The 25,076-nt window shown below is 38.2% G+C and overlaps 2 protein-coding genes across 5 annotated transcripts in view; one reads left to right on the forward strand and one right to left on the reverse strand.

The window, feature by feature from the left end:
• ATM (ATM serine/threonine kinase) overlaps positions 1–10,182 on the reverse strand; it is a 166,829-nt gene extending 156,647 nt beyond the window's left edge. For 3 of the 4 annotated variants that reach the window (XR_008911315.1, XM_056794437.1, XM_056794435.1), the window contains exons 1-6: positions 9,912–10,182; positions 6,271–6,373; positions 6,074–6,186; positions 4,367–4,512; positions 2,960–3,124; positions 913–1,078 (exon numbers count right to left, since the gene is read on the reverse strand). Coding sequence is in view for 3 of the 4 variants with exons in the window: in XM_056794437.1 (XP_056650415.1) it covers positions 913–1,078; positions 2,960–3,124; positions 4,367–4,512; positions 6,074–6,186; positions 6,271–6,342 (662 nt within the window). In the remaining variant the exon portion in view is untranslated. Of the gene's footprint in view, positions 1–912; positions 1,079–2,959; positions 3,125–4,366; positions 4,513–6,073; positions 6,187–6,270; positions 6,374–9,248; positions 9,854–9,911 lie in introns of those variants that run through there. The other variant, XM_056794436.1, reaches the window with a different exon arrangement.
• A 129-nt stretch (positions 10,183–10,311) lies between these two features.
• LOC100026819 (protein NPAT) overlaps positions 10,312–25,076 on the forward strand; it is a 47,554-nt gene continuing 32,789 nt past the window's right edge. The window contains exons 1-2 of the mRNA XM_001371383.5: positions 10,312–10,566; positions 19,083–19,201. Of these exons, the coding sequence (XP_001371420.2) occupies positions 10,530–10,566; positions 19,083–19,201 (156 nt within the window). The 5' untranslated portion in view covers positions 10,312–10,529. The remainder of the gene's footprint in view (positions 10,567–19,082; positions 19,202–25,076) is intronic.

The raw sequence follows: 25,076 nt of genomic DNA on the forward strand, positions 1-25,076 counted from the left end.
TTCAATCTCAGATATTTCTTAGTCATATGACCCTAGACAAGTAATGGAACTCCATTTGCCTAGTTTACCTTTCTCTTAAAATTATTAGGGGGCAGCTGGGTAGCTCAGTGGATTGAGAACCAGGCCTAGAGATGGGAGGTCCTAGGTTCAAATCCGGCCTCAGCCACTTCCTAGCTGTGTGACCCTAGGCAAGTCACTTGACCCCCATTGCCTAGCCCTTACCACTCTTCTGCCTTGGAGCCAATACACAGTATTGACTCCAAGACGGAAGATAAGGGTTTAAAAAAAAAAGAATTATTACTAATAAAGAAAGGGTTTAAAAAAATCAATCAAGTGTTGATCAGGCAGTTATGAAGCATCTACTATGTGTCAGACATTGTACTATGTGGATGGTTATAAATGTAATAAATAATTCATATTCGCAAGGTCCTAATGGGGGAAACAATAAGTATATATAGCATAAATGTAATGAAAGTCAATAGAAATAAAGACAAAAGTAGTTCATCACAAGATAACCTGAGATAGTGACCTGGAAAAGGTTTCATGCTTCAAGGTGGTTCTTAGGATGCATCTTAAAGGATGGAAGACATGAGAAGGGAGTAAGTACATTTACAGATAGAGGACAAATAGCTAGGGCCAAGGCAGAGAGACTGGAAAAGGGAAGCTGTGAGGAGAAGGACAGGTCAGCTGCATCAATGGGTACAGGAGGAGAAGTAATGACAAAGAAGTTTCAGAGACAAGTTGGGGAAATGCAATGAAGGTCTTTTAAATAAGGCTAAAGAGAGGAGTCTGTATTTGAATCTAGAGCAACAGGAAAGCACAGAGTTAACCAAGTAGGATAGTGACATGGTCAGATCTGCATTTATGATAAATACATTTAGAACTTTAAGTACAAAAATTGCTTAAAATTACCTTGCACACTGCATGGCCTTTGAAAAAAAATCAAAAAACTTTAAATTTACTCCATCCGTCTGGGAACAGCATCCTCTGGTTACAGTTTGAATTATTCTAGCCACTAAAACTCTATTAATATCTTTAGATGGCTTGAGATACAATGTACAATACAGGGCCAGAAGTTCTAAAAAAAAAATAGTTACAAAAATAAATAAGGTATTTCTTTTAAATCAGAATTTTAAATGTTTTAAGTGAATCAAGATGTTCTACTACTTGCAAATATAGATACTAAAGATATCGATAATTTTCTAAGGTATACACTTCAATTAAAGCATTCACTATAATGAAGCTATCCTGACATTTTCATTAAAATATTATTGAAAAAATTGGACATAGTACACAATATATGTTGGTTGAAAAGAATATAGATGATCAAAAAAATTGTTTTGATGAATTGATCACTACTTCTACAAAAAATGTTGGGGTTTAATGATACTTGGTTTCAAATACCAAGAAGAATATATCTTTTACAGAAACTGAATGGCATTTATTTTCTAGTATATAAAGATAGGCATACTAATGCACTGATGGTACAGTCCAATCATTCTGAAAAGTAATTTGGACTTAATAGTACAAATGTGATTAAAATGTACATGTTCTTGGAACTAGAGATCCCATTCCTAGACACATTTTTTTTTAAACCCTTACCTTCCGTCTTGGAGTCAATACTGTGTATTGGCTCCAAGGCAGAAGAGTGGTAAGGGCTAGGCAATGGGGGTCAAGTGACTTGCCTAGGGTCACACAGCTGGGAAGTGTCTGAGGCCAGATTTGAACCTAGGACCTCCCGTCTCTAGGCTTGGCTCTCAATCCACTGAGCTACCCAGATGCCTCTCCTAGACACATATTGCAAGAAGTCAATGACAAAAAGAAAAACCCCACAGAAATCCCTACCTCACCTCCAATTTTCCCTTTCACAGAATTCTTAGTAGATGAAGAAGAAATTATAAAATACAGATTCCTTATTGAAAATAGAGAAATATAGGTAGAGTGTGACTTTGCTGAATAGTACCAAGATAATATATAAATAGGCAAGCTCTAATCCTGCTTCAAAGGAAAATATTAAAGTTTGAAAGGAGAGTACATAAGGATTTTATGGTTTTCCTTTATCTTTTCTATAATGATTAGAAAAAGGAAAAATGGAGGGATGTCATGACAGAATAACATTGGCAAATAACAACCTGACCTAAAAAGATTTCCTAAACAGTAAAGGTAGAAACTGAGATAAAGAAACACTATTACTTCCAAGCCTCTAAAAGCTGACAACACATGAGCATGACCATCAAAATTTTAAAGACTGTGGGAAAGGTCTAGAATCAGAGACTGAGAATTAAAATGATCCTTAAAGGACATCTAATCCAACCTTTAATTTGAAAAATGAAGAACATAAGGTCAAGAAAGTTTACATGATTAGTCCATTCAGATAGTAAATGGAGAAGGAAAGAGTCAAACCCAGGTCTACAGTCTCCAAAACCAACGTTTTCTCCATTGCAAAAAGATCTAGTCCTAAAGAAAGCATAACAACAACATGAGGATATTATGAAGGTTTCTACTTTAAGGAGACATTACAGAATTTCTTGACAGACAAGCTTGAAAATTAACTGCTCTTATTCTGAGTATAGAATTTCACATTCATTACAAAAGCACATTTTAGAAATGTCTTATTTCTGATATATATTATTTAAACTATGAAGCTGTAGTTCACTATAAGTTTAATTTGACCAAAAAATTGGCAACTATTTTTTTTCTTCTCTTAACTGAACATGAATGGATAACAGAGCCAAAAGTCAAAATCTAATGGGCAACTCAAACTACAGGTACATGATTCTAAGAGTATAGAAAGATACTGAAGTGCTTAGCCCACATGAAATATTTTTAATCAATTATGTAAGATATTAAATAAAGATAAGAAATGTGACAACTCAGAAAAAAAGAATTTCCTGACTGCCATATTACTTCATCAAAGTATTTCAACAACAAAAAAACTTAATAAAAAAAAAGAGCATACCTGACCAATGATGCTGAGATATTTCACACCAGTATTTCCTCACTGAAAGAATGTCCTTAAGCAATATATTACTATAATCAGCTCCATAAGTAGCTCCACTGGATGAATCCTTCACTGTGTCCATGACATAATTTAGAAGCTCTTGGCATTTTAACCTGGGGGCTCCTAGTAAAGAAAGGCAGAATATCACCAACCAAAATATGACTCGATTAAATAAATTAGTAATATTATATATAGCAATTTAGAGGATTCTATTTTTTAATTCCTTTGACTAAAATTCTAATAAAGGAATTGGTAGCAAGCATTTATTAAGTTCCAGCTCAAAGAATTCAAAATACAGAATAACTATTCCTAGGATGAGTTGAAACTGATCTATAAATAAGGGATTTAATAACTAAGTTTAATAGTACAACCAAGCTTACAGAGAGAATACTTAGCCTGAAAAGAAAATATAACTGGCATAGTGCAAAAAAGACTTGGACTCAGGAAGACTTGACTTTGAATCCTGCCTCAGACATTTGTTAATTGAGTAACCCTAGGCAAATCATTTAATTGCTTTGTGCCTCAGTTTCCTTATCTGTAAAATGTAGGTAATAATATCACCTTGTTCCCAAGGTACTGTAAGATCAAATTAGATAATATATAAAGAACCATGCAATTTTTAAAGCCTTATATAAATACTAGCTGTTATCATTATTAAGTACTCAGCATTCATCTGCATATAAATGAATATTTTAAATACAAGTAAATGCCATGTAATCATGAAAGAACTTCTTTATATATTATTCTCATCAGTCAATGTTGATTAACAATCAAACTTCATTTCCATTACATTCTCCTATAATTTATACTTTTTACTTTGGTAGACTTAACTGGAATGAAGAACAATAGTTGAGATTTCAAAGCATTTTAAAAACAATCAAATTTTAATTCTCATAATATTTGGATATATGCAAGCCTCAAGAAGCACTTATTAAACCTCTAATATATACAAAAAACTGTGCTGTACTCCAAGAGGAGGTATCCCAACCCAAAGCTTTTATCTTGTACTCCTCTCTCATGGAGCTTACTCAAAAATTTATTAAGCATGCTCAAAAGAGCATCATCCTTCCCCCTAGTCTCATTCTACCTACCAAATTCCCTATGTCTGCTGAGAGTCCTACCATCCTTCCAGTTACTCAGGTGAACAAAATAATTGCATAACCAGTTCACCCTGTTCTATTTGAGAAGCAATATCAAAAAACTGAAAAATAAAAAATTCAATACTCAAAATCATAATACAAATCCTAGTTATATTTTTGTAAATGGACTCATCCCTCAAGTTTTCTTTTACCATGTTCAAACTAAGGCAACTATAGCAAATAACCATTAGGCAATCCATGAACAATTACATAACATGTCCCTTACTTTTATTTGCACATTTGATGAAGTATTTAACCAAGCTGCTAATTTCTTGCATCTTTTTGTGTCTGGAGGCTTGTGTTGAAGCTGATACATTTGATTTTGCTGTTCGTAGGCATTCTGTTTCTTTCTGTATGTATTTTTGCAGAAACCTTCAAGAAAATAAAATATTCTATTAAATGATCTGCAGGAATTACTTTTAACATCTTTAAAGAGTACATGCAACTAAAAAAAAAATTCTTTTAAGTTTCTAACTTTGACTCATATCTCCTCTAGATTAACTAAGTCTGCTCTCTTCTGTGACATCCTACCAGCCTCCAGTAAACCAAGAATGCTGGACTTGAGTCAAGAAGAGTTCAAATCTCCAGTTCAAATCTTGCCTTAGGTATCTTAATTATTGTGTGATACTGGAGAAGTTGTCTAATCTGCCTGCTTCAGTTTTCTAATCTATAAAACAGAGACAACAAAAACACACGCTTTACAGAGCAGCTGTAAGGATCAAGTGAGAAAACACATACAAACCTTAAGCACCATACAAATGCTAAACTATTATAATTCAAATTATTATTCAGTTCTCTTATTTTCATTTCTATTATAGGACAGCTTCAATTACTTTAGTCATTAATATTCAACTTGTTTCTTGCAGTTAATTCAACCTCTTTTTTCTCCCTTTTCTCCCCTACCATCACCCGTATCTAAAATAACCTAATTCTTCCCATACTGCAAGCACCAATGTTCACATCCTGTAAAGATGGTTTCCCTGCCTCAAGAATATATACTAGTTTCAGAAGAGTGTACAATGAGAAACATATATATTTAACTCCTTTAACTATGTTTATTTTGTCTCAATTAACCCTAAACTAAAAGAAAGAGGCTATGTCTTCCGATTCTAAAATCTTGAATAAATAATACTCAGAATGGCACCATAGATACTATAATATATAAAAATTAATTTAACAAACATTTTAATAAAGTATAACTCCCATGCTTTACTATTATAACATGGAGGTAACTTTGGATTCTCAAGGAAATGAAAACCCAGGCAAGTTCTACCAAGTCCAGAGAATAAACTGTGTTTCCTATCTAACTACCAGATCAACTATGTATGGGCATTCTTAAAACCAAAAAGGTGATGAATTATTTGATCCTGGTGGTCCATGAGGCAGATAAAAATAAAAAGTGGTATTTAGTCCAGTCCAATCCCTTTGGTTTCTATAACAGCAGTGGCAGTGCAATAGAAAAAGTGACAAAGGTTAAATTAATCATGGTGTTGGGATTTACTGGTTTATTTTATACATATTTATAAAATATTAAAGAGGCTTAGTGTGACATCTACTTTCTCTTACTTTCACCCAGTAACATGAAATCACAAAGTCCTAAGATAAGCATCCCTTTCCTGAATTAAATGCATTTTTGTAACCAACTTGTAAAATGTTTAAAATATTTTAACCTAACAACTTTAGCAATTGACCAAAGAAAAATGTGAATCCAATTTCTAATCTGCTTACATTCTTTACATAAACATAATACTTTTATTATGTTTTGAATCAATTAAAATTTATCCAGATATTATTTTGTGGAAATTGTGTTATGCCCTTTAAAAAATGGCAATATAAAGAAATCCAAAGCATGAAAGGAAAATTAACAGTAACCATTAAATTATAAAAAATGATGGATTAAAAATGAAGTAACAAAATTTATTCAACAGAATACCTAAAGACAGCATCCCAGTTCAAATATTTTCCTTGTCTAGAATCAGAGTGCCGATCCAAATATTGAACTGTTTCAGGATCTCGGATCAAACGCTTAAATTTCTCAACTTCTTTCTGAAAATACATTTAAAAAGGAATTTTTATTCATCAATTTCTCTGTTTGAGATAAGAACAGTATAAAATGATTCCATTTACTACCCTTCGTTCGGTGGCTCTGTCATTTTCCAATTGCCGACAGCAAAGTAGTAAATCATTAAGTGCAAGGCTCATGTTTCAAGTTATTGATCCACACGACAGGGATCTATAAGGAAAAATAAGGTAATGCTATAAGTCAAAACATAAATTAAATATAAATGTTAACAAATAGGAGTCTACTGTTTAGTTGCTTCTAAAAGATTTACATATTGCTAACAGAATGAAATCACAAGAAAAAAGATTTTCTCTTAGTTAAGCAGTACAAATATTATTATCCCTCTGAAGAAACTGCCTCTCTGGGAAGTTGAATGATTTGCCTATGTTCCTCATGCTTCCTTGTGGGCAAAATCGAAAGATATGGGTTAAATGACAGGTGAGATGATGATAATATGTTAAATCACCTGACCCAAAGAGTAGATATCAATAGCTTAAATGTAAAAATTAAAATTAAATGTTGAAAAAAAAATTAAATGTTGATAATAAAAATGTTATATTTTAAGGGATTTATTACTGATCATTAGAAATAAAGGAATAAAAGGATACAAAAATAAAGACCACATGCCCATGGCTGATCAGCCATTTCAAACCGCCCACCTTACCCACCACCAAGCTCTCTGTCCTCATGCCAAAGAGGGTGGGACCCTCCACTTTCCTGCCTAATATCCTCTGTCTACAGGAAGTATGTAACAACAGGAAGTCAGCGGGCTCCCAGGAAAAGCAGTTCTTTTTTAGGGTAACAGATTTTCAATTATATACCACCACCACCACCACCACCACCACCACCACCACCCCCACCCCCAGACCTGTGGAAGACTAGTCTCTCCAATGGATCTTGTAAACATAACCAACTTTTAAATTACAAAAATTTGGGGATAAAAGGAAAAGAGAACAAAACCAATGATTGCTAAGAGCACTGACAAAAAGCCAGTTAGGGAGCAGTCCCCTTCAGCATATGAGTATACATACAAAACAAATGTATTCAACCCCACACAGTTCAAATCACCACATCCCAAAGTTCACTCTGGATCTTCTGGTGCAATGTGTGGTCTGTGGAGGCATCTTCATGGTACCTTCTCCAAATAGTTCATTTTCTGGATTTGGAGAGGTAGCATGTTTCTGATCCTAAAATTACTCTCAAAAGAGATTCAAACTTTGCATTTTAGAATAATAATACAAATTGAAAAAGCACAACTACTAAAGTATCATAATTCTTAGTTCTCTAACATTTAGCATTTTTAACAATGATAAATATAAATTACAAATCAATTAGCTTGCCATTTCCTTCAGCTCATTTTGCAGATGAAGAACTAAGGCAAATAGGGTTAAATGGCTTGACTGGGGTCACAAAGCTAGTAAGTATCCAGACTTCAGAACCAGCACACAATTCACCTAGCTGTGAATCATTAAGCATGTCACTGTGCAGTCCCAAAACCCTCTATCAACTGAGGAGCTTGCCCCTTTACTGCTAAAATTTAGGCCAATCAACTTCTTCAACTATTCTCTTCATTTCAAAACCCCTTGACAACACTTCTCACATCCCCCCCTTCAGCCAGTCTTCATCGAAACAAAGGTCCTTCTCTAGACCAAGACCAAACATTCTACTTGTTCACTTGATCCAGTACCCTCCCTTATTCTATAACACATACCATCTTCACTCTCTCCAGTCTTCAATCTCTCCCAATCAACCAAATTTTTCTCCACTGCTTTAACCCATACCCAATTCTTCCCCATCCTTAGAAATCTTCATTATTCTCCATCATCCACTCAAAGGTAACATCAGAGATATTTCTTCCCTTTCTTAGCCAAACTACATGAAATAGTTCTTTATTTATTGGCCTAAATGTCCTCTCCTCTCAGTCACTCCTCAACTCTTTACAATTTGGCTTGCAAACTCAACATTCAACTAAAAGTGTTTTCTCCAAACTCACAGACACTCTCTAATTGCCATATATAATAATCATTTCTTAGACCTCATCTTTCTTGGCCTATTGGCCTGTGTCCTGAATTTGAACCTGCTCCTCCCTGATAACTCTCTCTTTCCTGAGTTTTCTAAACTATTATGCTGGTTCTCTTATATATCTGTCTCAGTCCATATGAGTGCTGCAAGCAATAGGTTAGATTACCAGTGGTTACAGAGGAATTCTTCAGTACAGGTATATGGCCAAAAGAGTCCCTTCTAACTCTTATTCTGTGAATAAAAAGTAGCTGAAGTAGGATTAGAACCCAGTTCAGTTTCCTTCTTTCCTCTAACATTGTAGATTAAAACAAATATTAAATGTAGATAAAACAAATATTAAAACAAAAAAAATTAAAACAAATTAAAACAATCTGGCAAAATAAGCAGTTTCCACTTATAATAATATTACTACACACAGAGAAATATAGACAGGAAAAAGGGGAGAGATACAGGCAGAATGGGGAGGAGGAAGAGAGGGAGGGAGAAAGCAAAGAGAGCAGCATTATGCATTAAGGTCTTGAAAATGTTTTCACAAATTATCCTAGCTTTATCAACAATTCTATGGGATACAGATAAATTCCTTTAAAAAAGGAGGGAAACATTTTAGTTTAAAATTCTAGAAGGCTTGGTATAAAAAAAATAACATTACACTGGGCACATGGACCTGGCTTCCAATCAGGGTAGGTAAATGGAAGTAAACTAGAGTGCTGGGCATTTAGTTGGGAAGACTGGAATTCAAATCCAGTCTCAGACACTTATTAGCTGTGTGACCCTAGGCAAGTCACCTAACTCTGCTTCAGTTTCCTCATCTGTAAAAAGGGGATAATAATAGCACCTACCTCCTATGGTTATTGTGAGGTTAATTGTAAAGCATCCCGCACACAGAAACTGCTATATAAACGTTTATTATTAGTATTAATCCTAGCTTCCACTGGCTAGCTGTGTAGTCCTGGACAAATCACTTAATTTCTCAAGGTTTTCATTTTCTCATCTAAGGATCCTTTACAGCTATATTCTTACTTACAGTGACTGGAAGTTGTGACACTGACTGTGATGTTTTTCATTTCAGAAACTGGGTTAAAAAGTAAGTGGGATTGTTTGGAATACTCCTGCTTCACTATTTAAAGAATAATTAATTCGTTTCTCAAAGATTCGTGAAGCCACGCACCGCCCTTATAACCGCTGAAAGAGGAAGACAACATTTTAAATAACGGGTCATCCACCCTGGGTCATCCAGCTTTAGCCAGCCTCAAGAACAAGATTGCCCTTATTATCATAAGAGAGGCTCTGTGCTGAAGGGAATAAGTGGATAAAGAAAACGAAGGTCAAAAAGAAGCCACCAAAAATCAAAGAAAGAGGAGGGTCCGAGATAAAGAAGAACCAAAGGATTGTTTAGAAGCGCCAGTGCTCGCCAGCTGGATTCACAGATTGGGTACAGAGAGAGGAATGGATGTGGGGAGAGGATTTCTGGTCTCCCTTTCCAATTCTCCCTGGGAGATTGAAACCACCCCCTCCCACGGCCCTGGGTCAGGACCCAGGAGAGGAAAAGCGGGGAATCCTCGGACACAGCCGCCAGGCGAGTAGCCACGAGCAGCCCTGGTAAAGGGAGAGACCCCAATCCCAGAATGCCAAAGCAGAATTCCCCCAAACCCCATAGATGCGTTATGCGCTCTCCCTCGCCCCCTACCGCAGGTATCCGTAGGCTGCAGCCTCCAGAAAGAAGGCCGCCTCGGTCCGCCCTCTGCTTTCCAGCCTCTTCTCTCACGCACACGGGACCCAGAAAGCGCAACGCCCGCGCGACAGCTCTCGCTTCCGGGTTCAAACCCAACATCAGTGCGCAGTCTCCGTCCATGGCGGGAGAATCCAGGGAGATCTTGGCCTCTGTGACTCTCTCTGCGCAGGCGTACCACTAGTCCCCTCCTTCCCCTGTCCCACCCTCCTGGGCAGCAGTTCGCTAATAGGGAATGATCCTTTAGTAGCGGTACCATCTTCCTTCAAGGACTTCAATTAAGATGCACTGCGCAGACGTAGAACCGCCCACTCTACCTTTCCCGCCCCCCGACCATCATTCCCTAAGCGGAAATGATGCTCCTTTAACTCAGTGTTAGGGCGGGGCGCGTTTCCGCGCCTTTCTTTCTCCCTAGGAGCGATTGGCTCTAGTAGAACCCGAGGGCGGGACGAGTTACCTCGGGGTTCGGTGCCGCAGCTGACGCCGCCGCTGGAACTGAGAGATGCGGTCTCGGCGTTGCTACGCGGAAGGTTCCTGAGACGCGCCGGGAAGAGGGGGAGTCTCAGAGGCCTGATCATGCTGTTACCGTCCGACGTTGCCCGACTAGTCTTGGGTGAGTGGAGGCTCGGGACTGGCCGAGGTGGTCTGCAGATATTTGGCTTACCTTTCGACCGGGGGCGGGGTAGAGGTGGGGGTAGGGGGGACTCCCTATCTCGGAGCCCAACCGGCCACCGGTTTCTCTTCAGCCCTCGGGGCTAAGGAAGTCCGAGGCCGCCTGGGTCAAATAGCGCGTCTCCCGCAGTCCCCGAGGAGACAAGCTCGGTCAAATAGCACGTCTCCTCTCCCGCAGTCCCCGAGGAGACAGAAGCTCACTCTGACGGGAGTCAAGGCGGGAGATTTGGGGCTTGGCCTCCGGGAGGACCCTGACGTGGGGGAGGAGATGGCTCTGCTCTGCCTGCGCCCAGTTATTCGTGTCATCTGGGGCTTGGCGACCTAAAAGTAGAGCGAGGACCTCTTGGGAGAGTGCCCACCGAAACCCGCCTGCAGATTTCTAAACGTCCTTCTTTTGGAGCTGCGGAATTCGGGACCCCCTTCGGGAGTCGTTGGGCTGGCCCATCCAGATGATCCGTCGGGCACTGCTCCACATTTTAGAGCCACCACAGTTACTCTTCCAGATCTTTGGCTAGGAGATGAGACTAATCTGGTATTCATTTCTAGCCCTAGTTGGATATGCCTCCATTTGGGTGACTCAATTCCTTTCACTGTCCAGCTTGTGTTGTAGTCAGTGGAGTAGGCCACTCCAGTTTTGGGGATGTGGGGAATGGTTTGTGTTTTTATATTCTTTAAAAATGCAGCACAATTGTGTTGCTAAGCCTTCAGCCACATTCATCTTCAGATTCCGGTCCTGTGACACAGACTTGACATATTTCTAAACTTGTTTACTGAATGGGGTTATTGATAAGGTAAAGTCTTTTCCGGACATTTTCACTATCCCTCATGCCTGGAACTCTCTCCCTACTCATCCTCAATTCCTGACTTCTGTTGAGCCCCAGTTAAAATCCCACCTTGTGCAGGAAACCTTTTCTGATCCCTCTTAACTCTAGTACCACTTTTTTTGTTCATGATGTCCAGTTCATCCTGTATATAGATTGTTTGTACATAGTTATGTGTGTAATATTCCCCATTAGATTATGAACTCCTGGAAAGCAGGGACTTGTTTTTTTACCCTTTTTTTTTAAACCTGCAAAGCTTAACATAATGTTAAGTGCTTTAAAAAAGTTTATTGAATGACCACCTTTGTCAAACTTTAATATTGGAATGCTAACCCTATATGTAGTCATAAATGCACAGACCTTTAAAGTTATATTTGTGCTGATATGTAGGTCAAACAAAGCCTTGTACTGACAAAATACCAATGGCATATTTCACTTGTGGACACTGTCATCTTACATAAAATTTCTGAAGTATATAGCTAGTTTTGTTTAGTTCAGATTCAGTGATTCTTGTTTAGGAGAAAGTGATCTGATAATTCAATTTAACTAATCCATTCTTAGATATTACAGGTATGTGATTTTACAGGGATGTTCTCTCCAACAGTGCAAATTTTTTCATCCCATGTAACTTGTCTTAATCCCACAAATCCTGTTGATGGTGATTTCTTTTCCTTTTCTAAGTCTTCACTAACAATCTGTAATAATTCTTTTTTTAATTTTGAAGAGCAGAAACTCACTCTGGTCTATAGTTTGAAGACAACCTTTTTTAAATTTTTTTTTAATTGTGACAGTTTATGTTCCATTCCTGTGGCATCTTTCATGTTCTCCATAATCTTTTAGAGATCTCTGACAATGGCTCAGGTATCATATCCATTGGTGTTAGTATTGTAGGAAATACAGTGGTACAGTTAAGTAGATTCAGAACTGGTAGAATGGCTCTACTTAGAGCAATCTTTAATGATTTGATGTCAGCTTAGAAGTCTTCAGTAGAGTGGCTCATGGATTTGTGCTTTGTTCTTCAAAGTTCATCTAACAGATTTTATCATTGACTTGGATGAAAGCTTCAATGGCATTCTTTTCAAATTTTCAGATTATACAAAACTGGAAGGGATAACTAACACGTTGGATAAAGGAGTAAAGACCAAAAGTCTTGATAAATTGAAGCATTTGGCCAAATTTAATGAGATAAGATTGAGATTAAATATAAACTCTTACTTGGGGACAGCTAGATAGCTCAGTGGATTGAGAGACAGGTCCAGAGATGGGAGGTCCTGGGTTCAAATATGGACTCATACATTTCCTAGCTGTGTGACCCTGGGCAAGTCACTTGACCCCCATTGCCAAGCCCTTACCACTCTTCTGCCTTAGAACCAATACCCAGTATTGACTCCAAGACGGAAGGTAAGGGTTATAAAAAAATTTTTTTAATTACTTTCACAAATACAAGATGGAAGAAACATACATGATTAGACCAAATTTATCCTGAAAAAAGTCCTGGGGATTTTAATGAATTTATTAATTTTTATGTGTTCAGTTATAGGTGCAAGAGATTAGAAAGGGCATTGATAAACTGGAGGGTATCCAAAGGATGACAACCAGGATAGTGAAGGGCCTTGAGTTCATGCCATATAAAGATCAGGTTAGGTGAATTAGGAGATGCGTTTAGAACATATCTTCAAATATTTGAAAGATAGTCATACGGAAAGGGGATTAGACATATTCTTTTTGCAGTCAAATGGCAGAACTAGAACAGTGGACAAAGATTGCTAAAGAGGTATACTTAGACTTCATTTGGGGGGCCTTATGGGGGACGTGACTTTTTAACAATTATAATTATCCTCAAGTAGATTATGGTTGCCTCAGCAGCTAATGGGTCCCCCCCTTCATTGGACATATTCAAGCAGAAACTGGATAACCACTTGTTAGATGTGTTATTTCAGGGATTCTTTTTTTAGGTACAGGTTAGAATAGTGACTGCTTAGGTCCCCTCAGATTCTTAAAATCTAATGATTTGGTGAATATATTGAAAACCTTCAAAATCTCTCTCTTTTGGAGGTGTCTTGATTTCCCAGTTTCACCCACCCTGGAAGTACAGCAACTGCTCACAGATCCAATCCTGCTATAGATCACAATAGCTTTGAGCTTCTCTGTTTCCAATCTGGGCCAGTTCACCGTTTTTTTAGGCAATCTTGATCACGATTAGGGGGAGTGGAAGTAAGGAAGCATATTGATATTGTATTTAGTGAAGGCAACTGATCATCTTAGCACTCTGTAGCTCACAACTGTTGGAACTTGTAGTCAGTGATCTCCTAGCCTCAGACTTCCCAGTAGCAGACATGCATGCCCATTCCTAGCTAGATCTTTTGATAGTTTGTGAGTACCAATGGAGTATTCAGGCTGTCCGTCAATTATCTGTCCTTCTTGCCTGGTGAATGACCCACTTTCCCTTTTACCAAACAGTTCTCTAATAATACTTTTTATGCTTCTCTTATTGTGCATTTTTTCATTGGAAATATGTTGCAGTCTTATTTTCACTCACTATGAAACTTTCCATTGCATTGTAATAGTGAAAATTTCACTTTTTAAGATTGTTGTAATATTGAACAATGGCCGCCAAGGAATTTACTTATGAAATTCCTAAAATGAAACACTCAAGTCAGAATGGAGTTTATGGAGGTTTAATCACAATGGGAGTGGGGAAAGGAGAGAGAGAGGAGAAAAGGGAAAAGGGAAAAGGGCTACTCAACCTCTGACCAAGGCCGAGGGAGTTTTAGGCCCAAGGCCAAGGTGGAAAGAATCAGTCCTTAACTCACGTGACCGATCTGAACGAAAGCTGTCTGCGGGCGTCCTCCCTGTCCAAGCTTCCAACACCCACTTGCATCTAGCTCTCTCCACTGGAAGTGAGCGAATTCCAGAGGCTGTTCCCTACTTCACTTACTGTGTCTCACAAGTGCCAATGGTTGGCTCTAGCTTGGCTTAGGACAGCCCAGGTGGGCAGTTAGTTATTTCTGATTTGTCATTGACTAGCACATGCCCGTGTAGTGTGGGTGTGCGCAATTTTTGGGTGCTATACCAAGATGGAGACTTTTAAAATTCACAGCATAGTCATTCACAACTTTGTTAACTAGGGACAAATGAATAAAAATGAAAAGCAGCTCTAAAGGTGATTTAGCAGATTTAGAGACAGGTGGTCCTGGGTCCAAAATTGGCCTCAGACACTTCATAGCTATGTGACATATGCAGCAAGCAACTCCCATTGTTTAGCCACTCTTCTGCCTTGGAACCAATACACAGTATTGATTGTAAGATAGAAGCTAAGGATTTAAAGAAAAAAGGATAAAAATATTAAAGTAACAGTATTTTTGTCTACTAAGTGCCAAGCACTGTAGATGACAGAGAAACAATCCTTAACAATCCCTGCTCTCATTTGCAATCTAATAGGACATGTTATGTGTGTTTTGGGGTGTGTTTGTATACATGCATATGCACATACAGACTGATTATGGTACCTAAGCAATCTCATAAAGGAAGTTATGGCCAGTGTAAAGACAGGGAGATAAGACTGAGTATGATTTATGAGGAAGAGGTCAATTTGACCGAATAGCAAAGTATGGGAGGGATAGTAATACCACTCAGACTAGAAAGATAAATTGGGGTCAAGTTGTATAGGTTTTTAAAAGCTAAAGAGAAATTTATATTTGATCCTAGAGACTCTAAAAACCCACTTGAACTAGTTGACTAGAGCATAACTCAGGTGGTGTCACTTTGAGAAAAAAACCATAATTTCACAATGTTTATAGTTTAAATAACAAAAATATAATTGTAATATATAACTGTATTTAATAAACCAAAAACCAATTATTTAACTTACCTGCTTAGTGACTTCTTTCTTTGTTTATCTGTCAGAGTCAGTTTCTTTTGTTGGTCTTGATATTATTTAACATGTGTGGGAGTGCCTTGAGTTAAGATAAGTGAGGGGAAGGGGTAATTCTTTAACTAACCTGCCTATCAGTGACTTTTTTGCTGCTAAATTTCATTGGCTAAATCTTCAATTGAAGGTTGGTATTTTGTACACTTCAAGCCCAAGCAAGCGCTACTAACTTCATCTGTCAATCTGTTTCTTTTGTTGGTTTTGATATTATAACCATGCATGTTCCTCCTCACCGCTCTCGTGGGAGCCCAACCACCCCAGCCCCATGGCACAGGCTGCCTGCTACCCCCACCCTAACGGCCAGCCAGTGGAGCAATGTCTCACCCTTCTAACCCCCTCCAAACCCACCACTACCGCACCAGGCCAGGGCATAGCCACAGCCACAGCTATCTGCACAGCAGTTCCCAGCCCCCAAGGCACAGTGAAATTGAAAATGGCTACACGTGTCATTGCTGACGTGCATGTTATAGATTGGCCATCATGGACATAGTAGGTACTCTATAAAGATAATTTTTAGCATTGTGACTTAAAGTCTAAATTTAATTGATCGCCAGGAAAAATCTCAAATAATAAAATACCCAGGTCAGCTAGAAATTTATGGTGATTTAATTGATATAGTGGGAAGGAAGAAGGAAAGGGAGTAGGTTTTCCCCCACCTACCTAGTGCCGAAAGGAAGACTAGAGGCTCTAGAAAGTAAGGAGGAAGGAATCAGCCTGAACTCCAAAAGGTCTCAGACAAAATGCTTGAACCTGAATCAGCTTAACGGCAAACTCACCGCCAAACCCAGACAAATAGCTGCCACCACGCCAAGATGTTGGAACACTTAGCATGCTGCCAAGCCAGAGTCGCCTTTCTGGGGGAAAAGGGAGAGAGAGGAAGTGACATGCCTTGTATAGACGGTTTTACGCCACTTTCCTGCATCTCATCTGTACCAATGATAGCTTAGCTTGACTTAGGACAGCCCAGAGGTCTGTCCACTGTTTCTGATTTGTCATTTGCTAGCACATGCCCGTGTAATGTGGGTGTGCACATTCCTGGGTGGTAGACCAAGCAAGATGGAGAGAATCTAAAAATCACAACTCAAATAGATATTTGCTGATTGATTTGGGGGGGGGGGGGGTTGGACAGTCCTTGAATTTAAGGAGCTTATATTCTTTAAGAAAGATCGTGGGGGGTGGGGACGGCTGAGTGGCTCAATGGATTGAGAGCCAGGCCTAGAGACAGGAGGTCCTAGGTTCAAATTTGACCCCAGATACTTCCTAGCTGTGTGACCCTGAGCAAGTCACTTGACCCCCATTGCTTAGCCCTTACCACTCTTCTGCCTTGGAACCAATATACAGTATCAATTCTAAGATGGAAGGTAATGGTTTAAGGAAAAAAGAAAAGGAAGGAAGCTATTAGGTGATAATTGGAATAGGAAGAGATAGAGACCTGTGGGTGGAGTAATGGGCTAAGCTATATTTGGAGAACATACATTTTAAGTCAAGTTTTCAAGTTAGTGTTAGTTGCCATGTTGGCAGAATAGCTAAGGAAATTTTTAGGAAAGCTTATTGGTATTTGCAAATTAGCAGAACATAGAACATTTTCCACAAAGATGGCAAATTCACTTGAATTCACAAATTCACAAATTCAGCCTTGAAGGGCCACAACTGACAAATTTCAAAACATCAGCATCTTAAGGGAACTTTTCAGAACAGAGAAAAGATGGCAAAGTAGAGAAAGCAGCCAAGTTCTTCCAACATTCCACTCCAACAAACTTTAAAGTAATATCTCAAATTGAATTTTGGATTAGCAGAGCCAACAAAAGGTCAAGGTGAGACATTTTTCCTGTCCAAAACAACGAAGGAAGTTGGAAAGTGGGGAAGAGCTGGTTCAGAGTCCACTTAGCAGCAATGTCAATTGTGGATCATGGAGGTAGCACAGCAGCAGCAGGCTTGTGGGCTCTAAAATCAGAGACAGTAAAGATATCTGGCAATTGATCAGAAATATATTATAGGAAAGCCTATGCTAGCACTAGCCATAGATCAGGGTGCTGTTTGACAACTCTATTTCCTTCACTTCTGGGACACAGGTCAGGGTGGAGAAGAGCTCTTGCAGTCACAGTGGAGCAGATTCCCCCAATAAACAGTATCCCTTGTAAATCCAAGGGATCAAGGTTCTTTCCTGGGGAAGAACCAGTGAAGACTAGAAGAGAAGTGACCACATCTCTCCCTGGACCATGCCACCAATCTCTAGAACTAGCTCTGAAAACAGAATATATATATATAGAAATATATAGAAAAAGTCTGAAGGTTGGAACAGTAGCTACTTACCCCTAGGAATAAAGCCTAACTTTAACATGAAGTTCATAGTCAAGAAATAGGCTAGGAAAATAGGCAAACAACAAAAAAAGAACCTGTCCATAAAATCTACTGTGGTATCGGGGAAGACCAAGACACTAAATTAGAAAAGACAATGGAAATCAAAATAGCTACAAACAAAGCCCAAACAAGAATTCCTAGAAGAAATGGTTTTCAAAATCAAGTAAGAGTGGTGAAGGTGGAGAAATTGGGAAAAGAAATGAGGGATGTAAGAAAACAACGGAAAAGACAATTAACAACTTGGTAAAAGAGGTGGAAAATTGCTGGAGAAAATAATAGCTTTAAAGAAAAAAGAAGAGAGAACTAGCCTAATGGATAAGGAGGTACAAAACATCACTTATGGAAATAACTTCTTAAAAAGTGGAATTGACCAAATGGAAAAAAAGAGGTTCAAAAGCTCACTGAAGAAAATAATTCTGTTTAGAGTAATTTCAATTGGAATTGGACAAGTAGAAGCCAATAATTCCATGAGACTTTCAGAAAGATTAAAACAAAGTCAAAAGAAGAAAATGTGAAATATCTCAAGGAGAAAAAAAAACCTACATGTCAAATAGATATAGGAGAGATCATTTAAGAATTTTCAGGCAATATAAGTTCAACAGGAAGAAGATTGCCAATTCAAGTAATTGACAGGCACTATACAAGAAAAAATTCAGTGAAATGCAATAGTGTTGCCCTTTTTTTTCTTTTTTTCAAATGAGAGGTTAGGTACAGAAGTAGGCATAATTAATATGTTGACTTGTTTTCCTTTATGTTTTTTTGTTCAAAAAGAGGATTCTGTTAGAGTGGGTAGGGGTGGTAGTTACTTGAAAGTTATAGTGACATAAAAAAATACTTTTAATGAATCTTTTTTAAAAATGTTTATTCAGATGGGATGAGAGGAGAGAAACTATTGTTATAGTTCTTTAATATAAATTAAACATAAAATACTATAAGATTCTTTCATGCACTTCATAAGCATTGCTTTCTCCCTTCAAGACTATACAAAGCACTTTCCATGTTTTATTAAGTTCCATTGTGATAAAGACTGTCTTGAGTATACTTTGTATCTCCTCGCTTACTGTAAAATTTATTGTACACAATAAGCATTAAAATATTTCTTGAATAAGTTTATACTGATTTGAGAAAAAAACTCAGTAATGCTTATAGCTCTATTTCACAAAGAAACTACTAGTTTCTGGATTTTGCCATGTTCTGTGTATGTTGTAGGGTTTGTAATTTTATTTGTAATTTCTATATATTATATATAATGAAAATAACATCTGAAAGTATTAAAAATGTTTCTTCATTTTATTACTTCTGATTATATAGAGTATAACTTGTTTTTGGTTTTTTCCTATTTAGGCTATTTACAACAAGAAAACCTTATCTCTACCTGCCAAACTTTCATTTTAGAAAGTTCAAATTTAAAGGAATATGCAGAACATTGTACAGATGAAGGTTTTATTCCAGCCTGCTTACTGGTGAGTGAATTGGTCTTTTCGGCTCATTTGTGTGACAAGGGAATCACTTTAAAAGACTGATATATATTAATTTAAGGTCGCCAAGGAATTCAGCTATGTAATTCCTAAATGAAAAACTCAAGTCAGCCGTCAGCCTTTTTTAGAGTTTAATTACAATAGGAGCAAGAAAGGAATTAGAGATAGAGAGAAAGAAAAAGGGAGAGAAGGGAATAGGGCTTAAATACCCCTTCTGTTTAGGCTGGGCCAAAAGGCCCAAGCCCTTAGATAGCTGGGGCAAAGAAAAGAGATCAGTCCCTATTACTCACGTGACCAAAATGGAGAAACAGTCTCAGAGGCCCCCACCTTCAGCTTCCTTCAGCGCAAGCTTCTCCGAGTCCACCGCAATCACCCCGACCAAACTCCTCAACAACCCTCAAGTCTCCAGACCCTCCTATCTTTAAGGAAACCATCCAAGTTCCTCCTCTCAGTTCCCCCATCTACCAATCACTGTTCATCAATTTCCCTGTGCCAATGGAGGCTCTATCTTAACCCAGGACCACCCAGAGGTTTCTGGCTTTTTCACATGTCTGTTGAAGGTCATATTTTCAAATGATTAAATCTTTGATCTAGGCTGCAGCCCTTACTCAGTCCTGTTAGGACTGAATAGGGTGGAGATTTATTCCAAGTATCTCCATTGTATCAATTCTAAAATCAATCATGATTCAAAGAAATTCCTGTTCTATGCTTAAGCATAGGTCAAAGTCCTTTCCATTGTTCAGCAAAAGGTTTCTGTCCTAAAGTAATCTGAAAAAGGGAAGAGAAGGAACCTCCCATGCCAATGGGGTTCCCATTCCAATAGACTATCAGTAAGAAATTTCCCAAGTATGAAATATCCCAATGGTGAAATTTCCAACATTTATAAGTCTAAGGAATTTTGAGGTTTACATTTGACAGTAAAACACTTTATAAAGAATAAACTTTTTCTTGAAATTCCCTCATTAGGCCAAATCATCAGTTATGGGAAAGTAATTTAGTTGCTCTTTAGTCTAATACTCCAAGTGATTATGGGTACTCACTCAACTGATAACCATTACAATCCATCCATGCCTGGTTATTCTATTCTACTTTTGTCCATGACCTCCCAAAAAACTAGAATACTATCTAATATAATTGTTAGGGGCACATAAGTTGACATTATGTGACTACTAGAATAGCATGCAGGCTATCCGCACCTTCCTTTTTTAATGTGGTCAACCAGCCTTTTTTTCCCACAATAAGTTTTTCTTATAACATCCTTCATATCATTTTTCTCATATTCCTTATGTATAACATGTCACAGCTTTCTCATGTCTCCCCTTTGCGTTTTGGTTATCTTTCCTTTCATTCTTCAGAAACCATGATATTCCAGATACATCATGGAAAATATTAAAAGAAAGGCTTTTGTTTCAAAGGGAAACTTGTTTTCCGTAATAAGCCTTTGGCCTCTCATTTCTCACTCTTTACCCCTTCAGAACCATATTTCATTTGGCCTTGACTTGATTACTTTATGGAATTTCCTCTACCAGTTAAGATTCGTATCCTTCCCTTGCAATTTACAGTTTTTAGAGTTTCAAGGGGCACTGAAAGTTAGGTGACTTGCCCAGAGTCTCATAGCAAGCATATTTCAGAAGCAGGACTTTAACCCATGTCTTCTGTTACCACTGAAGGGGGAAAAAAACAGACTCACCTTACTTCTACCTCTTGATCCAAAAACAACATCAACTCCTTCTTTGTCCTTTGCCTTGAGGGAGGGAAGACTTCATTCTCTCCCTCTATCTCCCCAAAACACCCCTTTATTACAAGTGGCACCCCAGATGGGACCCAAACCCACAATCCCTGGCTTAGGAACCTCCTTTTTTAATTCTAGCCTTTGATCAAGATCTGGCTCTTCTCACTAAGGCCAAACTCTCTACATGTAATTTCAATCCCACTTCCTTTATTACATTTCCATTGCTAAATCCCAACTATTCTTTTTGTGGTACATCCAATCCAGATTCTGCTGGCAGTTATCTACTTACTACCAAGTCACTCTTCCTCCTTTATAAAAGAGTTTATATCTTAACTTATAGTCTTCCTTTCTACCTTGACTCCTACCTAACTCCTGTTTATTACCCTACATATTAAGGGACTAAAACATGTGCATGTTGATGTTCCTCAAACTGACCTCCCAATTTCTCAACTCTTCATCTTCCATGATGACCTTTACCCTACCCTGACACAAGGACAGTCACACTCTTGACTTTTTTCAACATCCACAAGTATTCTAATTCTATAACCTCCTGTGAGTCTAATTCTCTTTATCCTTCTAAATCTCTTTTTTCACCCTCATTGTGATTTTTAGTCCCTCTAGTATACAGTAACTTCACAGCTATTATTATTGTTCTGGCTTCACTTTCTTGCCTTCCCCAGATTCTGTTGTTAGTCAATTCAATGTTATGGTCATCTACCAGAAAACTTCTCAATACATTATCACTCTTATACTTTACCAGACCCCAAACCTGGATTATTCCCAACATCTACATCCACTCCTGTTCACATGGTACCAGATAGTACTAATGGAAGTCATGGCAAGTTGGTCTCTTATCTTAACTAAGTCCTTATTACAAGACCATATTCTTCCTTATTTAATTTTCTATTCATTTCAATAGCAACTATTCCAAACCTCTCTTCAGATCTTCCACTCTTGAATTCCTACTACCCTTTCAGCAGAGGACTTAACCTCATTCTTGACAGACAAAATAAAAGTTAATTATTCTCTGTTGTACATCTGAAAACCTCCTTCTTTATTCTAGCCTTTGATTAAGATCTGGCTCTTCTTACTAAGGACAAACTCTCTACATGTAATTTTGATCCCACTTCCTGCCATTTCTCTGGCAGATTGCTTCCACAATATTTTTTCCTACTGGCTCATTTTCTACTGACTAAAACATTTCTAAATCTCTTTCACCCTTTAAAATGGATAGTAAAAGCCTCCCTTCACCATCTCCCTAACTTGTAATTAATAGCATTTTTTTTTCTTTTCATAACCGGACTTCTAGAAAAATGCTGTCTGGATTCACTATCTCCATTTTCTTTCCTCTGACTTTGCATCTGGCTCCCCACATCATCACTCATTGAACCTACTATCTGACCTTACCAATAACTTCTTAATTATAAAATATAAAAGCCTTTTCTCAGTTCTTATCCTTTTTAATTTCTATATGGCATTTGTAAACCACCTTCTCTTTTTGGATAGTTTCTCTGAGTCTTTTTAAATACTGCTATCTCCTGGTTCTTCTACCAGTCTCTTTTATTGTGTTTTACTCCATAGCTTGCTCTCTAATTAGGGTACCTCATCCAGGACTCTGTTTTGGGCCCCCTGGTCTCTAAGCTCTCCCTTAGTAACTTTATCATTACCATTGGTATAATTATTTCTTTGGAAATGACTTCTAGTTCTGTATATCAAGCCCTAGAGAGTTCCCAAAATATATCTCATTATCTTTTCTCCAAAAATCTTCCTTTGTTTAGCTATTATATTCATCGAAGTTGTCATTTGAAGATTTCTTTCTAGAGGTGGTCTGTGGATTATTTCTATTTTATTCTCATTCAGGACTATATGGGCAGTTCTCTTTGATAATTTCTTCTATTATAATGTATAGGCCTTTTTTTTTTTTTAATCATGGCTTCCAGGTAATCCAATAATTCTTAAATCGTCTCTCCTAGATCTATTTTCTAGGTCATTTGTTTTTCCAATAAGATATTTTGTATTTTCTTCTGTTTTCCATTCTTTTGATTTTGTTTTATTGTTTCTTGATGTCTCATGAAGTCATTAACTTCTAGTTGCTCAATTCTAGTTTTTAAGGAATGATTTTCCTCCATCAGCTTTTGAACCTCCTTTTTCATTTGGCCCATTTCTTCTCTCATTGCTTTTATTTCTCTTCCCCATTTTTTCTCTGCCTCTCTTAATTGATTTTTGAAATCCTTTTTGGGCTCCTCCAGAATTTGAGTCCAATTCATATTTTTCTTTTTATAGTTTTCTTTTGGACTTTTCATGTGTTTGCTTTGCTTTCACTGTTCCCTTCTGTGTCTGTGCCTTGCTCTTTGTCTCCATAAAAATTCTTTATAGTTAGGTGGGTGTTTTTTGATGTTTGCTCATTTTCCCAGCCTTTTTAAAGGTAGATTCTGAACCCTGGGAGGTTAGGGCATCCTCTTAAACTTCATTCCTTCCTTGATGCTACCCTTAACCTTATTTCTGGGTTTCTTCAAGTTTCAGTTCTCCCAAGATGGCCTGTGGGCTGGGAGCTCTGAGAGTCACTTCCTACTGTGAATTCAATTACCCACTGAGATTACTGATAACTGAAATTCTAGCCCCAGGCTTTAGCATAGACTTTTGGTCTCACTCTGGGCTTGATCAGGTCAGTTACACGGCACATACCCCAGACTGCCCTGCCCTGGGACTCAACCTTGAACTTTTGGCAGGAGGATCAAGGGGTTAGCTTAGGGTCTACTGACTTCTCCAAAGTAGGATCTATGTCCTCACAACAAGTCCAGGCTAGAACTCCTGACTTCTTCTCTCTGGGCCCGCACAGGTCAGGTTGCACAGTACAGACTTCCCTGGGCTAGAATTTGGACCTCACTGCAGGTTTGCTTGGAACTTTAAGGGGTATGTTGGTTTGTACCATTATTGGCCCAGGCAGGGTCTCAGGGTCTAAGTGTTGGCTTAGACTCAGTTTCAGAACCAGCCTGTGGTAGATGTGGGATGGGGGTGGGCATCTTGTTGGTTTGCCCAGTACTCCTTGCTATAGCCTTCTACTGACTGGTCCCCTCTCACCCCAGTACCCCAGATGTTCTCTGCCTACCTTTCAGGTTATTCTCTTCTTTAAAGTTGCTTCACTGTCTCCTTGTTGCTTCTTTTACTCCTTTATTCATTATGTGGTTTTTTAATATTAGTTGGAAAGGATTCTCATAGTGGTTTTGAGATTCCCTGCTCCTACTCTGCTCTCTTGACCCTAGAACCTCCCTTGTTCCTAAATTCCTTATTTCTATTATCCTCTAAAGTTCAAAATCTTGGAACTGTCATTATTTCCTCAAGCTCCCTCAATCTACATAGACATTCTTTTGCCAAATCTTGTCAATTCTGTTCCTTTTTTCACTACCGTCTCATTCCCATGAAAACTAACTTTTTATATAAGATAAATGACAGTCTTTAAACTTATTGGTGACTTAGAGGTATGTCCAAACTAAGCATGTGAAGACTTCTGGCAGAATGAATAGACAAGCACACAGCAGAAGAAAGCATTGTGGAGTACTTAGAACCTGGTCAGACATTCAAAATGTCACAGTCATCCATTGCATCCCAGGCTGTTTCCAGTCATCCTGATATTTGTCCTGCCACTGAACTTAGATGTCTATGGAAGAAAGAATGAGACTGACAGCTTTGTGCAACTTTGCCTCGCTTAAATCCAATCATGCATTAAGTCAAGATGTTGTATATCATGTTATCATTAGTTGTCTTCTAAAACAAAAGAACAACTCCTCCTAAAGCAGTGATGGCGAGCCTATGGCACACAGAAGCCCCTTTGTGGGCATACCTGCAATTGTCCACCAGAGTTCATTACTAGAAAGCGAGAGGGACTCAAGTTGAGCTGTTCCCCACCTCCTGTCTATGCTGCTAAGGACATTCCTCACTTCCCTGGCCCTCTGCCCAGCTGCACAATGGGAAAGCTTCTTCCCTCCCCTTTCTGGGGTGCATGGCACTCAATCTAGGAGGCAGGACACAGCATTCTTGTCTTTAAAAAGTTCACCATCACTGTCCTAGGAGAAAGTTAAGGACCTCTTCCCTGTTATTAACAGCTTAATTCTTTCTTCATGGATAATA

The sequence above is a fragment of the Monodelphis domestica genome, chromosome 4, assembly GCF_027887165.1.
Source record: "Monodelphis domestica isolate mMonDom1 chromosome 4, mMonDom1.pri, whole genome shotgun sequence".
NCBI lineage: Eukaryota > Metazoa > Chordata > Mammalia > Didelphimorphia > Didelphidae > Monodelphis > Monodelphis domestica.